This window comes from Triticum dicoccoides, chromosome 5A (assembly GCF_002162155.2).
Source record: "Triticum dicoccoides isolate Atlit2015 ecotype Zavitan chromosome 5A, WEW_v2.0, whole genome shotgun sequence".
Classification (NCBI taxonomy): Eukaryota; Viridiplantae; Streptophyta; class Magnoliopsida; order Poales; family Poaceae; genus Triticum; species Triticum dicoccoides.
Window position 1 is genome coordinate 392,339,917 of NC_041388.1, and position 17,621 is coordinate 392,357,537.

At 46.2% G+C, this 17,621-nt stretch overlaps 1 protein-coding gene and 1 pseudogene across 1 annotated transcript; one reads left to right on the forward strand and one right to left on the reverse strand.

The window, feature by feature from the left end:
* The first annotated feature begins 9,409 nt into the window (after window positions 1-9,409).
* Window positions 9,410-10,596, forward strand: LOC119299588 (annotated as a pseudogene).
* A 4,616-nt stretch (window positions 10,597-15,212) lies between these two features.
* Window positions 15,213-17,586, reverse strand: LOC119299589 (solute carrier family 25 member 44-like). The gene is made up of 2 exons (XM_037576774.1): window positions 17,583-17,586; window positions 15,213-16,730 (listed from the first exon to the last, which is right to left on the reverse strand). Exons 1-2 carry the CDS (start codon window positions 17,584-17,586, stop codon window positions 15,391-15,393), a joined length of 1,344 nt encoding a protein of 447 aa, XP_037432671.1. The 3' UTR covers window positions 15,213-15,390.
* Window positions 17,587-17,621: the final 35 nt, after the last annotated feature.

Below are 17,621 nucleotides of genomic sequence, written 5' to 3' on the forward strand. Positions count from 1 at the left end.
CGATGATGATCATATCAATCTTGGAACCACTTCCAACACATATCGTCACTTCATCCTTAACTAGTCTCTGTTCATTCCGCAACTCCCGTTTCGAGTTACTACTCTTAGCAACTAAACCAGTATCAAATACCGAGGGGTTGCTACGAACACTAGTAAAATACACATAAATAATGTGTATATCAAATATACCTTTGTTCACTTTGCCATCCTTCTTATCCGCCAAATACTTGGGGCAGTTCCGCTTCCAGTGACCAGTCCCTTTGCAGTAGAAGAACTTAGTCTCAGGCTTAGGACCAGACTTGGGCTTCTTCACTTGAGCAGCAACTTGCTTGCCGTTCTTCTTGAAGTTCCCTTTCTTTCCCTTTGCCCTTTTCTTGAAACTAGTGGTCTTTGTCAACCATCAACACTTGATGCTTTTCTTGATTTCTACCTTCGTCGATTTCAGTATCACGAAGAGCTTGGGAATTACTTTTGTCATCCCTTGCATATTATAGTTCATCACTAATTTCTAGCAACTCGGTGATAGTGACTAGAAAACTTTGTCAATTACTCTCTTATCTGGAAGATTAACTCCCACTTGATTCAAGCAATTGTAGTACTCACACAATCTGAGCACATGCTCACTGGTTGACCTATTCTCCTCCATCTTGTAGGCAAAGTACTGTCAGAGGTCTCATACCTCTCGACACAGGCATGAGTATGAAATACCAATTTCAACTCTTGGAACATCTTATATGCTTAATGGCGTTCAAAACGTCTTTGAAGCCCCGATTCTAAGCCGTTAAGCATGGTGCACTAAACTATCAAGTAGTCATCATATCGAGCTAGCCAAATGTTCATAACGTCTGCATCTGCTCCTGCAATAGGTCAGTCACCTAGCAGTGCATCAAGACATAATTCTTCTGTGCAGCAATGAGGATAAACCTTAGATCACGAACCCAGTCCGCATCATTGCTACTATCATCTTTCAACTTAGTTTTCTCTAGGAACATATCTAAAATATAGGGAAGCAATAACGCGAGCTATTGATCTACAACATAGATATGCAAATACTACCAGGACTAAGTTCATGATAAATTTAAGTTCAATTAATCATATTACTTAAGAACTACCACTTAGAAAGACATCCCTCTAATCTTCTAAGTGATCACGTGATCCAAATCAACTAAACCATAACCGATCATCACGTGAAATGGAGTAGTTTTCAATGGTGAACATCACTATGTTGATCATATCTACTATATGATTCACGCTCGACCTTTCAGTCTCAGTGTTCCGAGGCCATATCTGCATATGCTAGGCTCGTCAAGTTTAACCTGAGTATTCTGCGTGTGCAAAACTGGCTTCACCCATTGTAGATGGACGTAGAGCTTATCACACCCGAACATCACGTGGTGTCTAGGCACGACGAACTTTGGCAATGGTGCATACTCAGAGAGAACACTTTTTATCTTGAAATTTAGTGAGAGACCATCTTATAAAGCTACCATCAATTAAAGCAAGATAAGATGCATAAAAGATAAACATCACATACAATCAAAATATGTGACATGATATGGCCATCATCATCTTGTGCCTTTGATCTCCATCTCCAAAACATCGTCATGATTTCCATCGTCACCGGCATGACACCATGATCTCCATCATCTTGATCTATATCAATGTGTCGTCACATGGTCGTCTCGCCAACTATTGCTCTTGCAACTATTGCTATCACATAGCAATAATTGTAAAGCAATTATTTGGCGCTTGCATCTTATGCAATAAAGAGACAACCATAAGGCTTCTGCCAGTTGCCTATAACTTCAAAAAAACATGATCATCTTATACAACAACTTATATCTCATCACGTCTTGACCATATCACATCACAACATGCCCTGCAAAAACAAGTTATTCGTTCTCTACTTTGTTATTGCAAGTTTTACGTGGCTGCTATGGGCTGAGCAGGAACCATTCTTACCTACGCATCGAAAACCACAATGATAGTTTGTCAAGTTGGTGATGTTTTAACCTTCGCAAGGACCGGGCGTAGCCACACTCGGTTCAACTAAAGTTGGAGAAACTGACACCTGCTAGCCACCTGTGTGCAAAGCACGTCGGTAGAACCAGTCTCGCGTAAGCGTACGCGTAATGTCGGTCCAGGCCGCTTCATCCAGCAATACCGCCGAACCAAAGTATGACATGCTGGTAAGCAGTATGACTTATATCGCCCACAACTCACTTGTGTTCTACTCGTGCATATAACATCAACGCATAAAACCTGGCTCGGATGCCACTTTTGGGGAACGTAGTAATTTTAAAAAAATTCCTACGCACACGCAAGATCATGGTGATGCATAGCAACGAGAGGGGACAGTGTTGTCTACGTACCCTCGTAGACCGGCAATGGAAGCGTTGACACAACGTAGAGGAAGTAGTCGTACGTCTTCCCGATCCAACCGATCCAAGTACCGAACGTACGGCACCTCCGAGTTCTACACACGTTCAACTTGGTGACGTCCCTTGAGCTCCGATCCAGCCGAGTGTTGAGGGAGAGTTTCGTCAGCACGACGGTGTGATGACGGTGATGATGTTCTACCGATGCAGGGCTTCGCCTAAGCACCGCTACGATATGACCGAGGTGGAATATGGTGGAAGGGGGCACCACACACGGCTAAGGAACGATCACGAAGATCAACTTGTGTGTCATGGGGTGCCCCCTGTTGGGGAACGTAGCATAAATTCAAAATTTTCCTACGTGTCACCAAGATCTATCTATGGAGTCATCTAGCAACGAGGGAGGAGTGGATCTACATACCCTTGTAGATCGTGCGCGGAAGCGTTCAAGAGAACGGGGTTGATGGAGTCGTACTCGTCGTGATCCAAATCACCGATGATCCTAGCGCCGAATGGACGGCACCTCCGCGTTCAACACACGTACGGAGCAGCGACGTCTCCTCCTTCTTGATCCAGCAAGGGGGGAGGATAGGTTGATGGAGATCCAGCAGCACGACGGCGGGTGGTGGAAGTAGCGGGATTCCAACAAGGCTTCGCCAAGCGCTGCGGGAGGAGGGAGATGTGTCATGGGAGGGAGAGGGAGGCGCCAGGGCTTAGGTATGGATGCCCTCCCTTCCCCCCACTATATATAGGGCGCAGCCTTGGCCCTTCCTCCAAGGAAGGGTGCGGCCAGGGAGGAGTCCATCCTCCCCAAGGCACCTAGGAGGTGCCTTCCCCCTTTAGGACTCTTCCTTTCCCTTATCTCTTGGCGCATGGGCCTCTTGGGGCTGGTGCCCTTGGCCCATACAGGCCAAGGCGCACCCCCTACAGCCCATGTGGCCCCCCGGGCCAGGTGGCCCCACCCGGTGGACCCCCGGGACCCTTCCGGTGGTCCCGGTACAATACCGGTGACCCCGAAACTTGTCCCAATAGCCGAAATAGCACTTCCTATATATAATTCTTTACCTCCGGACCATTCCAGAACTCCTCGTGACGTCCGGGATCTCATTCGGGACTCCGAACAACTTTCGGGCTACTGCATACTAATATCTCTATAACCCTAGCGTCACCGAACCTTAAGTGTGTAGACCCTACAGGTTCGGGAGACATGCAGACATGACCGAGATGACTCTCTGGTCAATAACCAACAGCGGGATCTGGATACCCATGTTGGCTCCCACATGTTCCACGATGATCTCATCGGATGAACCGCGATGTCAAGGGCTTAATCAATCCTGTATACAATTCCCTTTGTCTAGCGGTATGATACTTTCCCGAGATTCGATCGTCGGTATCCCGATACCTTGTTCAATCTCGTTACCGGCAAGTCTCTTTTACTCGTTCCGTAACACATCATCCCGTGATCAACTCCTTGATCACATTGTGCACATTATGATGATGTCCTACTGAGTGGGCCCAGAGATACCTCTCCGTTTACATGGAGTGACAAATCCCAGTCTCGATTCGTGCCAACCCAACAGACACTTTCGGAGATACCTGTAGTGTACCTTTATAGCCACCCAGTTACGTTGTGACGTTTGGCACACCCAAAGTATTCCTACGGTATCCGGGAGTTGCACAATCTCATGGTCTAAGGAAATGATACTTGACATTAGAAAAGCTTTAGCATACGAACTACACGATCTTTGTGCTAGGCTTAGGATTGGGTCTTGTCCATCACATCATTCTCCCAATGATGTGATCCCGTTATCAACGACATCCAATGTCCATGGTCAGGAAACCGTAACCATCTATTGATCAACGAGCTAGTCAACTAGAGGCTTACTAGGGACATGGTGTTGTCTATGTATCCACACATGTATCTGAGTTTCCTATCAATACAATTCTAGCATGGATAATAAACGATTATCATGAACAAGGAAATATAATAATAACCAATTTATTATTGCCTCTAGGGCATATTTCCAACAGTCTCCCACTTGCACTAGAGTCAATAATCCAGTTCACATCGCTATGTGATTAACACTCAAGGTCACATCCCCATGTGACTAACACCCAAGAGTTTACTAGAGTCAATAATCTAGTTCACATTACCATGTGATTAACACTTGATGAGTTCTGGGTTTGATCATGTTATGCTTGTGAGAGATGTTATAGTCAACGGGTCTGAATCTTTCAGATCCGTGTGTGCTTTACAAATCTCTATGTCATCTCCCAGATGCAGCTACCACATTCTATTTGGAGCTATTCCAAATAACTGTTCTACTATACAAATCCAGTTTACTACTCAGAATAATCTGGATTAGTGTCAAAGTTTGCATCGGTGTAACCCTTTATGACGAACTCTTTTACCACCTCCATAATCGAGAAAATTCCTTAGTCCACTAGTTACTAAGGATAACTTTGACCGTTGTCCTGTGATCCATTCTTGGATCACTCTTGTACCCCTTGACTGACTCATGGCAAGGCACACTTCAGGTGCGGTACACAGCATAGCATATTGTAGAGCCTACGTCTAAAGCATAGGGGATGACCTTCGTCCTTTCTCTCTATTCTGCCGCGGTCAAGCTTTAAGTCTTAACTTCATACCTTACAACTCAGGCAAGAACTCCTTCTTTGACTGATCCATCTTGAACACCTTCAAGATCATGTCAAGGTATGTGCTCATTTGAAAGTACCATTAAGCGTTTTGATCTTATCCTTATAGATCTTGATGCTCAATGTTCAAGTAGCTTAATCCAGGCTTTCCATTGAAAACACTTTCCAAATAACCCTATATGCTTTCCAGAAATTCTACGTCATTTCTGATCAACAATATGTCAACAACATATATTCATCAGAAATTCTATAGTGCTCCCACTCACTTCTTTGGAAATACAAGTTTCTCATAAACTTTGTATACACCCAAAATCTTTGATCATCTCATCAAAGCATACATTCCAACTCCGAGATGCTTACTCCAGTCCTTAGAAGGATTGCTGGAGCTTTGCATACTTATTAGCATCTTTTAGGATTGACAAAACCTTCCGGTTGTATCACATACAACCTTTCCTCAAGAAAATCATCGAGGAAACAATGTTTTGACATCCTATCTGCAAGATTTCATAAATAATGCAGTAATCGCTAATATAATTCCAACAGATTCTTAGCATCGCTACGAGTGAGAAAGTCTCATCGTAGTCAACTCCTTGAACTTGTCGGAAAACATCTTAACGACAAGTCGAGCTTTCTTAATGGTGATACTTACCATCATTGTCTGTCTTCCTTTTAAAATCCATATGTACCTAACAGCCTTACGACCATCAAGTAGTTCTTCCAAAGTCTACACTTTGTTTTCATATATGGATCCTCTCTCGGATTATATGGCCTCAAGCCATTTTGGAATCCAGGCCCACCCTCGCTTCTCCATAGCTCGTAGGTTCATTGTTGTCTAGCAACATGACTTCCAAGACAGGATTACGTACCACTCTGAAGTAGTACGCATCCTTGTCATCCTACGAGGTTTGGGAGTGACTTGATCCGAAGTCTCATGATCAATATCGTAAGCTTCCACTTCAATTGGTGTAGGTGCCATAGGAACAACTCTTTGTGCCCTGCTATACACTAGTTGAAGTGACGGTTCAATAACCTCATCAAGTCTCCACCATCCTCCCACTCAATTCCTTCGAGAGAAACTTTTCCTCGAGAAAGGACCCGATTCTAGAAACAATCCCTTATTGCTTTCGGATCTGAGACAGGAGGTATACCCAACTGTTTTGGGTGTCCTATGAAGATGCATTTATCCGCTTTGGGTTCGAGCTTATCAGCCTGAAACTTTTTCACATAAGCGTCGCAGCCCCAAACTTTCAAGAAATGACAGCTTAGGTTTCTCTAAATCATAGTTCATATGGTGTCATCTCATCGGAATTACGTGGTGTCCCTTTTAAAATGAATGTGGTTGTCTCTAATGCCTAACCCATAAACTATCATGGTAATTCGATAAGAGACATCATGGTACGCATCATATCCAATAGGGTGCAGTTATGATGTTCGGACACACCATCACACTATGGTGTTCCAGGCTGTATTAGTTAAACAATTTCCACAATGTCTTAATTCTATGCCAAACTCGTAATTCAGATATTCATCTCTATGATCATATCATAGATATTTTATCCTCTTGTCACGACGATCTTTCAACTTCACCCTGAAATTACTTGAACCTTTCAATAATTCAGACTCGTGATTCATCAAGTAAATATACTCAACATCTACTCAAATCATCTGTGAAGTAAGAACATAACGATATCCACTACATGCCTCAGCACTCATTGGACTGCACACATCAAAATGTATTACTTCCAACAAGTTGCTTTCTAGTTCCATTTTACTGAAAATGAGGCTTTCAGTCATCTTGCCCATGTGGTATGATTTGCATGTCTCAAGTGATTCAAAATCAAGTGAGTCCAAACGGTCCATTTGCATGGAGTTTCTTCATGCATATACACCAATAGACATGGTTCGCATGTCTCAAACTTTTCAAAAATGAGTGAGTCCAAAGATCCATCAACATGGAGCCTCTTCATGCGTTTTATACCGATATGACTTAAGTGGCAGTGCCACAAGTAGGTGGTACTATCATTACTATCTTATATCTTTCGGCATGAACATGTGTATCACTATGATCGAGATTCAATGAACCATTCATTTTAGGTGCAAGACCATTTAAGGTATTATTCAAATAAACAGAGTAACCGTTATTCTCCTTAAATGAATAACCGTATTGCGATAGACATAATCCAATCATGTCTATGCTCAACGCAAACACAAATCTCGATGGTAGAGGGAGCGTGCGATGCTTGATCATATCAACATTGGAAACACTTCCAACACATATTGTCAGCTCACCTTTAGCTAGTCTCCGTTTATTCTGTAGCTTTTATTTCGAGTTACTAACACTTAGCAACCAAACCGGTATCTAATACCCTGGTGCTACTAGGAGTACTAGTAAAGTACACATTAACACAATGTATATCCAATATACTTCTATCGACCTTGCCAGCCTTCTCATCTACCAAGTATCTAGGTTAATTCTGCTCCAGTGGTTGTTCCCCTTATTACAGAAGCACTTAGTCTCGGGTTTGGGTTCAACCTTGGGTTTCTTCACTAGAGCAGCAGCTGATTTGCCGTTTCATGAAGTATCCCTTCTTTCCCTTGCCCTTCTTGAAACTAGTGGTTTCACCAACCATCAACAATTGATGCTCCTTCTTGATTTCTACTTTTGTGGTGTCAAACATCGCGAATATCTCAAGGATCATCATATATGTCCCCGATACATTATAGTTCATCACGAAGCTCTAGCAGCTTGGTGGAAATGACTTCGGAGAAACATCACTATCTCATCTGGAAGATCAACTCCCACTTGATTCAAATGATTGTTGTACTCGGACAATCTGAGCACAAGTTCAACAATTGAGCTTTTCTCCCTTAGTTTGTGGGCTAAGAAAATTGTCGGAGGTCTTATACCTCTTGACGTGGGCACGAGCCTGAAATTCCAATTTCAGCCCTCAAAACATCTCATATGTTTCGCGACGTTTCAAAACGTCTTCGGTGCCTCAACTCTAAGCTGTTTAACTGAACTATCACGTAGTTATCAAAATGTGTATGTCAGATGTTCGCAACATCCACAGACAACGTTCGAGGTTCAGCACACTGAGCGATGCATTAAGGACATAAGCCTTCTATGAAGCAATGAGGACAATCCTCAGTTTATGGACCTAGTCCGCATAATTGCTACTATCAACTTTCAACTAAATTTTCTCTAGGAACATATCTAAACAGTAGAACTGAAGCGCGAGCTACGACATAATTTGCGAAGACCTTTTGACTATGTTCAGGATAATTAAGTTCATCTTATGAACTCCCACTCAGATAGACATCCCTCTAGTCATCTAAGTGATTACATGATCCGAGTCAACTAGGCCGTGTCCGATCATCACGTGAGACGGACTAGTCAACATCGGTGAACATCTTCATGTTGATCGTATCTTCTATACGACTCATGCTCGACCTTTCGGTCTCTTGTGTTCCGAGGCCATGCCTGTACATGCTAGGCTCGTCAAGTCAACCTAAGTGTTTCGCGTGTGTAAATCTGGCTTACACCCGTTGTATGTGAACGTTAGAATCTAACACCCGATCATCACGTGGTGCTTCGAAACAACGAACTGTCGCAACGGTGCACAGTTAGGGGAAACACTTTCTTGAAATTATTATGAGGGATCATCTTATTTACTACCGTCGTTCTAAGTAAACAAGATGCAAAAACATGATAAACATCACATGCAATCAAATAATAGTGACATGATATGGCCAATATCATATAGCTCCTTTGATCTCCATCTTGGGGCTCCATGATCATCTTGTCACCGGCATGACACCATGATCTCCATCATCGTGTCTCCATGAAGTTGCTCGCCAACTATTACTTCTACTACTATGGCTACCTGTTAGCAATAAAGTAAAGTAATTACATGGCATTGTTCAATGACATGCAGGTCATACAATAAATAAAGACAACTCCTATGGCTCCTGCCGGTTGTCATACTCATCGACATGCAAGTCGTGATTCCTATTACAAGAACATGATCAACCTCATACATCACATATATCATTCATCACATCCTTTTGGCCATGTCACATCACACGGCACATGCTGCAAAAACAAGTTAGACGTCCTCTAATTGTTGTTGCAAGTTTTTACGTGGCTGCTATAGGTTTCTAGCAAGAACGTTCCTTACCTACGCCAAAACCACAACGTGATATGCCAATTTCTATTTACCCTTCATAAGGACCCTATCGAATCCGATTCGACTAAATTGGGAGAGACAGACACCCGCCAGCCACCTTATGCAACTAGTGCATGTCAATCGGTGGAACCAGTCTCACGTAAGCGTACGTGTAAGGTCGGTCCGGGCCGCTTCATCCCACGATGCCATGGGCTGGTTAACATACTTGGTGGGGATAAAACAACACGTGTGGCATTGAAGCTTCCTGAAGAGTTGAAGAAGAAAAAAAATGAAGGCCCTGCGCATACTCTCAGGGATTGAAATCGCTGGGGGCTCTGCGGACTTCCACCATTTGACTGAGCTGAGGAAGCTTGCCATCTACAAGCTTAAAGCCACGAAGAATGATCCGAGTTTCAAAGAGTTGAGCTCCTCTATTGAGTACCTTGGTGGCTACTCTCTACAAACCCTCGTAATTGACGATGAATCATCTGAGTTTATTAAATCACTGGATGATCTGTCATCCCCTCCGAAATTCCTTGTTGCCCTCGAGTTATCTGGCAAGATAGTTAAGCTCCCCTGCTGGATCAAACAACTCAGTTCTCTCAAGAAGTTGACCCTTTCAATAACAGCTCTCCGGACGGATAACTTGAAGCAACTTAGCGATCTGGAGGCACTGTTTTCTCTCACCTTTTCGTTCTCGTTTAGAGCAGAAAAACAGGATCCGGAAACACTGACCATTCTTGCAAAAAACAAGCTGTTGCCCTGCTGTGGAGGGGAGATCACAGTTCCAGATGGAGGATTTAAGAGCCTTAAACTCCTTTGCTTCTCTGCTCCTCTCTTGCCATCACTGATCTTCTCAGGACAAGCCATGCCAGAGCTGGAAAGGCTTGAGCTACGGTTTAACATACTGGAGGGCCTTTTTGGTGCGGAAAACCTTGCAAAACTCAAAGAGGTGCATTTGACGTTGGACGACAAGGCTGGGGAAGGAATAACCACGGAGATAGTAAGCGAGATGGAGAGTGCAATGAAGAGGACTGGTGGCAAGACGCCGCGGATAATCCTTCATCAGTGACTAGTTGAGATGGAGCCAAACTATGCTGCTTTATGAGTCCTTGTAAGTTGAGGATCATCATTTCTCTTTACTTGTTCTCAGTGATCATTGCACCTAGTCTGGGTAGGTCATATGAGAGTGTCAAATGGTTCAGTTATTGTGTTTGTGTTTGAAACAAATTTAATCGTCAACAGCATGCCTCTTATCTATTAGCTTCATGTATGGCAATGCCGCGATGTACATTTTTATTGTCTGTATTCATCTCTGGACATCTATCAGAATTTGGAGCTATATGCGTTCAGCTTTGTGTAGTCTGCTGCTGTAATTGTTGGCGCTGTATGGAACATAGGGGTCTTCATTGTGCAGCAGTACCCCTAGCCCATCGTAAGAGTAGCAGAAGACGGCTATCGTTCTGAACTAATGGTATTATCGAATCGAATTCAGACACATAGTTGTAGATGAGCCTGGGTTTGATCTGGAAATAGCAAGACTTGTGATTTTGCATGAGCATTTTGTGCTGACGAGGGGTTCGCAGTCAATGTTAAGATGCTACTGCTTTTGTCCCTGGATTGCTTGATTAACAAACAACTGATGCATTGGCTCAAGGGTCTCGTCTATAAAAAGAGGCTAAAGCAGAGCCTGATGCGCCATGAGCTAGCTATTGATCCATGCTGTACATTCTCCCTTGTCTGGGGAGGGGGAGCAGCACCAGCAGCGGCGGCAATTAGTATTACTAGAGTGGGCAAGGTTAAAGAGTTGTTTGTGGCATCTCCAACGAGAACCCTCAAATTTCACGCATCCGTTCCAACGAGAACCCTCAAATTTCACGCATCCGTTCGGACCGAGCAGTCTGGACCCCACAAGCCATCCAACTAAGACAAGAGAGACTTTGTGGGAGTCCGGACACCAGCCACGTAGGACTATGACTATGACACCAGCCACGTAGGACTATGACACCTATGGCCCACCCAAAACTGAGGTGGAGCCCATGCATTTGGAGCTGGCCGCACTGTTTCCACAACAAAATCCTCTTTTTCATCTCTCTCCTCTACCCTCCTGCCACTCTGCACCCCAATTCCCATCCTTTTCCGCCACCACCGTCGCATGGACCCATACGAAAAGCTGACGGAGACGGTGGTGGTGGAGGATCTAGCAATTGCGGACATCTGAAAGATCAACTCGCCGACACGACAAAACCGCCGCCTCAAAGTGAAGGCAAAGGCGACACAACTCAAGAAGCGAAAGGCCGGCGAAGGTGGTGGTCGTAGTGGAGGATGTGTCGGCGGTGGGCGTGGTGCACGGCGAGCCTAGGGACGCGGGCGCCATCGTCGTCCGTGCAGACGCCGCCCTTGCTGGAGCAATACAAGGCTCCCTACTTCCCAACAGCTCTGTAGGTAGTCCGCGGCATCCGCCGCCGGGCGCGTGCAACTGCGTCGTTGTCAACGCAGTGCCACTGCTTTTCTCAGAGTCTGCATCGCCACAGCTTGTCCGTTCGTGGACGCTGGATGTGGAGCAACTCGGTGCCCGCACGTTGTTCATCCATATGCCTCAAGCGGGCGAGCTGGTGTGCGATGACGTGGGCAGGAAGATGTTTGACATGATCCATGACGAAGTCGGAGATGCATGCTGCTACGAGGATGGGCAGGTGGAGATGACTTGGAATCCACATAGCCAGGCACATACACCCAGCAGGGCACGTAGGTGGGCACGGAACCAGATTGGGCAGGAGCAAGAGGAGGCCGACGATGTTGACCCTGATCCGGATGGAAATTTGTTGTTGGTCCAAGAAAGAGGGTAGGAGAGAAAGCTTCAACATGAGGGAGGACGAGTTGTTGTGTGATGCGTGGTTGATCACTAGCATCGATACGATCCATGGCACGGAGCAAAAGAGCTCAACATTTTGGGCCAACATTCACACTTGGTTCCATGAGCACGAGCGTTTCGAGCCCTACGCCGACGAACTCATCCGCAACCGTTTGATGAAGTCTCTCAACCATCGATGGAACATTGTACAAGAACTCGCGTCCAAGTATTGCGGCCACTTGAAGCAACTCATCGGATGGTGGTCAAGTGGTGCCCAAATCTCCGAGCAAGTAAGTGTGTTGATCATTTGACAGCATATGCAAATTGTTAGCTGAACATGCTCTATGTTTTGGTCATTTAGCCGGATCGGATATGCAAATTGTTGACAATGTTTTAATTTGTAGCCTTCGTGCGTGCAATTTGTTCTTGAAGTTGGAGAAGAAGAACTTCATCCTCATGCATTGTGGGTTGAAGTTGAATGGGCAACCCAAGTGGAATGTATTCATTGCCAACTCCGCCAAGACCGTTGGTATGAGCACCGAGGAAGAAACGGGTGATCCAATCGACCAAACAAAAGAGCCGCCCAAGAAAGTTAGAAGAGGGTCCGGAGAAAGAATTGGGAGGAGGAGAAGGCGAAGCTAGAGAAGGGACGGCCAAGATAACAAAGAGGTTTGAGAATATCTTAGCAAAGGAGGAGGCATATGTCAAGCCCTCCAACAACAAGGAGGCATGTAATGCCGAGGGGTTAAACATGTTGATGGCGGTGTCCAAGAAGAAGACCATGCTCGAAGAGAAGAAGGCTCAGATCATAGCTGCTTAGGAGGAGGTGAAGATGTTGTCCTTGAAAATGGATGATTTGGATGACCTTGCAAGGATGATCATGCAAGCTGTTCGCTTTTAGATGTTGAAGTGGTAGAAGGATTAGCTGGAGGTGGAGGCGGCAGAGTGAGCCTTGAGGCTCGGATTGCCGGTCTAGCAGGACAGAAAATCCAACTTTTTGCACGGACTACCGGATTAATATTCTTTTGTGACCGGGCATATAGAAACTATGCATACTTGTCTCTTTTGATAGTGACCGGGTACTATTTGATCGGGCACATTTGATATTCAAATTGACAGAACCTAGGTTGACACTTAAGGCACAACTTTGGATGGCCGGCTCCCGTGGATACCGTCTGTCCTGAAACTGTAGCTTGCCAAGACCGATTCCCCGACTGGAATCCTGGATCTTTTCTGGCTCCTGAAAAACCTACGCCTCACGAAGGTGTTCTGTTTGGAGGTTTGTCCATTCTAACAAACTCAACCGGTTGCTTCGATACCATCTGTCTTGTCTCACCTAGCCAAGGAAAACACTAGAGAAAGCGAGCGGCTGCTCCTGATTAGTGATTGCACACACGCTGATAGGACCATCGATGAGACCTCCACCCTCCCACCTCGTCGTCTGGCCGATTGACATATAGACAGACGAGTCTTGTTCGTGTGACCTCTTTTTTTAGGTCAGATTACTATGCCGTGTGACCACCTTTCATGGATAAGAGTATCTTGCTGCAGGTCTAGAGTTTGTGGATGCGAAAGTCCCGCCTAACTCCAATGAGCTAGCTTTCGCCATCAGGGATAGGCGGGCCAGCCGAATGCCTAAATACCATAATTACAAGCACAAATCGCATCCCCTTCTGGTCAACACAAATAAATAAATAAACCTATCCTAAAACCCTCACTGAAGCAACTAGTAGTACTCATGTTGACGCGGCATGCCTATCAAGCTCAGAAGGTAGAGTATCAGCTCAGAAGGCAAATCATTTTGGTCAGCCCAATTAACTCTATCAAGCTCAGCAATGACAGAAAAAGTAGGGTTTTATTCTTCTATCGCATGATTATTCTCCATCCAAGTCACTTTCAAGTCATTCTCATTTGCTTTCCCTAAAAAAAAATCATTCTCGTATCATAGACTCGGCAGATAAGAAACTTTTTAAGGTAAGGACAAGGGATCTTGATTCAGATTTAGTACTATATAAATGCAGCTCCAGGAGTCCAGTAGGACTGCAGTACTTATCATGGTTGGGAGATACTTCTGGTCAGAAACAAAATGAGCAAAATAGGAGAGATATGATTTTATTGACTGGGTGCTGCAACTCTAGTAATTGTACATGTTGATGTTCGGAATCTTGCCATTACAGAAAGGAACATATATATATATTTTTAACTGCAGCTAGGTAATATAATCAACGGTTTTGCTTTACTCAAATGTACTCCCTCCGTAAACTAATATAAGAGTGTTTAGATCACTACTTTAGTAATCTAAACGCTCTTATATTAGTTTACAGAGGGAGTACCTATCATCTCATTCTCAAACAATGTCACCAGTATTCCAACTCCATTTTCCCTCGTTCTCAGCTGACTTAGACCGCGGATAATAGGACAGAAATATAATTAACAGTGATATTTACACTTGAGCAAACCAAGAGCCAGAGGTATAAATAAAAGAAGTACCAAAGACAATTAACACTAGAAAAGAAGCAGAGCTATGGAAAGAAAGCTACCTAATTCTGGCCACTACAAGAAAATGATAGCATAAACAACCGATAAAACACACCGTCTAGGCGTCATATACAAGAGTGGTTAACCATTATCAATATATGACATTTGCATGTCATTTGCAACCAAAGTGGTGCAGGTAGTTGGAACATCATCTAGTACTTGTTTATTCCAAGAGAAGATTCTTAGGCCTCCTATTTTTGCAATGAGAAAAGACAGAAATTTGAAAGGGAAAAACTGACAAAAAGGGTAAACATTTCTTCCATTTTCCTAGGACCCTTCTATATCAGGTTACTGCAGCAGTGCCCAGTTGTGTAGAGCACCTGTACAGCGTACCTGTCCATATATGCCTGTCGCTCGTGACCATGTGAGGAATGGTCAATTGTACCCTACAGTGTACTCCAGTCTCTCTGTCACTTGAAGTATTCAGATTCCTGATGTGCCATGCAGTTCATGATCAGAACCAGAAATTTAAACAAATAGAGAAGGAAAGGAATGACATGAAACCTGCTCGGTGCATGCTGGAGTTGTGATATCATAGCCATGTTTGGTTCCAAGCAAGTGGATGGAGTACTTGTGAAGACTCACAAGCTAAAATGTGATTAAGCAGCAGAAGCAAAGTACCAGAAATAAAGTGGATTTCGTTGATTGATTTGGAGTTACAAACTAAGACACTATCTACACACACTTGATCACCATTTTCTTTTCAACACCTGAAAGACCAGATAAGCTGTGGAAAGGAACGAAACAAACCAAGGGAAGGAACCTAATTTGCATTATCTATACTTGCCATCAGAAGTCAGGGAACGCCACTCTCCTGCCCCTTCTTCGCCGAGAGGCGCTTGAGGAACTCATACGTGGTGATCATGGTGGTGGCAGACAAGGACATGGACGCCCACCTCGGGCCGAGCCCCCTGTAACACGCGCCCCACCCGCCTTCCTTGATCAGCTCCCGCACCGTCCGCCCAATGGTGATTGGCTCGCCTTGGCCGTCCATGACCTGCATCCTCGTCTTGATGGTGTCCAGCGGCATGGTCACAAGCGCCGCGGCGCCACCAGCTATCGCGGCACTCGTTCCCTGCACCACCATGAGTGTCTTGCAGCTTGGCTGCAATGAGATGTCCCCGTCGCCGTCGTCGATTTCTTGCACACCCACACCGTACTCGCAGAGGTAGCAGCCGATCCCGCTCCAGATTATCTTCTGTGACAGTGAGTAAGTCGCCCACCACACGGCATTGGAGGGGGCGTAGGTCAGGATGGACATGCCGAAGCCGCGGTACAGGCCGCAGAGGCCGTCGGAGGCAACGATCTTGCGGAATGCGTCGAGGCCGCCGTGGTAGCGGGAGGCCGGGCACGGGTTGCCCTGCACCATGAGGCGCTGGCTGATGACATCGACGGGCGTCCACACAACCTGCGCGGCAACGGCGGCAGTGAGCCCGGCAGCGGCGGCAGCGGCCGCGGACGCAGCAGGCTCAGGCGCGCCAAGGCCGAGCGCGGCCGGGCCGACGACGGAGCGCGTGGCCTCGAGCGCGCCCATGTAGAGCGCGCGCGCGGGGACGGTCCCGGCGAGGGAGGTGGCGAAGCCGCGGTAGAAGGCGAGGGGGCCCTCCCGGCGCAGGATGGTGGTGGCCGCGGCGGCGGCGGAGGGCGGGAGCCCCGGCCGCGCCCCCGTCGCGGCGTGCGCCGGGGGAGGCTCCGGCGCGACCTGCAGGCGCGTCTTGAGGACGACGGCGGGGTAGAGCGCGGCCGAGACGGCGGAGAAGAGCCCCGCGCCGAGGACGAAGAAGCGCGACTTGTCGAGCCGCTCCCAGTCGATGTCCGCCGGGAGCTGCAGCTCCTGGGAGCCCCCAGCCTGCTCCGCCGCCGCGTCGGGCGGCGGCGGAGGCGCCTGCCGGCGATCTATGGCCTCTCCTCCATGCCGGCACGCCGGGGACAGCGGCGGGCCGCGCTCCCGGGGATGCTCTCCTGCGCGCGTACCACGCGGGCGACGAGGAAGCGAGCGAGCACCGGAGGAGGAGCAGACTGCGGCGGCTAGGGTTTTGGGCGCGTGGCGGCGGGAGGGGGGAGGAGGGAGCAGAGCGGAGCAGAGCAGGCAGGCGGTGGGGGGAGTGTGTGGAGCGGCGTCGGACGTGGCGCGCCCTGATTAAGGCCTGGGCTTGGGATTTTCGGAGGGGATTCAGAGGAGACTGTTGGCACGGTTGGTTCGTGGCCGGGCGCGAGCGTGACGGGCGGGCCTGACGCAGGGCGCGGCGCGTGGCACCCGGCGGGTTTGTTGCGCTGGATAATCCTGCCCAGACGGATGGGGTGGCAGAAAAGGGTTCCAAGCGTATTTTAGATCCACACGTTTTTATATTTTTTTAATGAAAAGGGTTTCCCAATTTTCTCTTCCCTTCTGTTTTTTTATATATAATAACTTTACCTCCTCTTTATTAGATACTTCCTCCGTCCGAAAAATTTTGTGTGTCAAATGGACGTATACATTCGAGAGACAAGCTTGGAACAAGTTTTTTGGGACGGAGGGAGTAGTAATGAAGTTTACATCCTTAATCAACATAGGAAGTACTCAATTGCAGCATCTTCAAACCACTCGTTACAAAAAGAACATCTAGCTAGTTTAGCTAATTCATGAACTACAATATTCTCTTCTCTTGGGCAAAATTCGAAAGTAATAGAGCTGAACTTGCATGTCAGGTGATAACAATCATCAATATGGCTGCCGCATTCCCATCAGAATGACCTCCATTTTTTAGTCTCTGTGAGTTTCAGATTGGCAGACTTGACCATAATTTTGTTACAACCCGTTGTCAATGCAATATTGAGACCAAACTTGTTTTATCTAAGCCCCGTTTGGAATGCGGGAAATCAAAACCTATGAGTAGAAGAATGTGGGAACTTAAGCTAAAATATACGTCAAATGTTATGTGTATGAGTTGTGTTATAATTGAACTTGTGATTAGCACAAGATTAGGTATTTGAGCCGAAACGTGTAACCCATGCCTATATTATATAAAGGCATCACATGGAGGGACG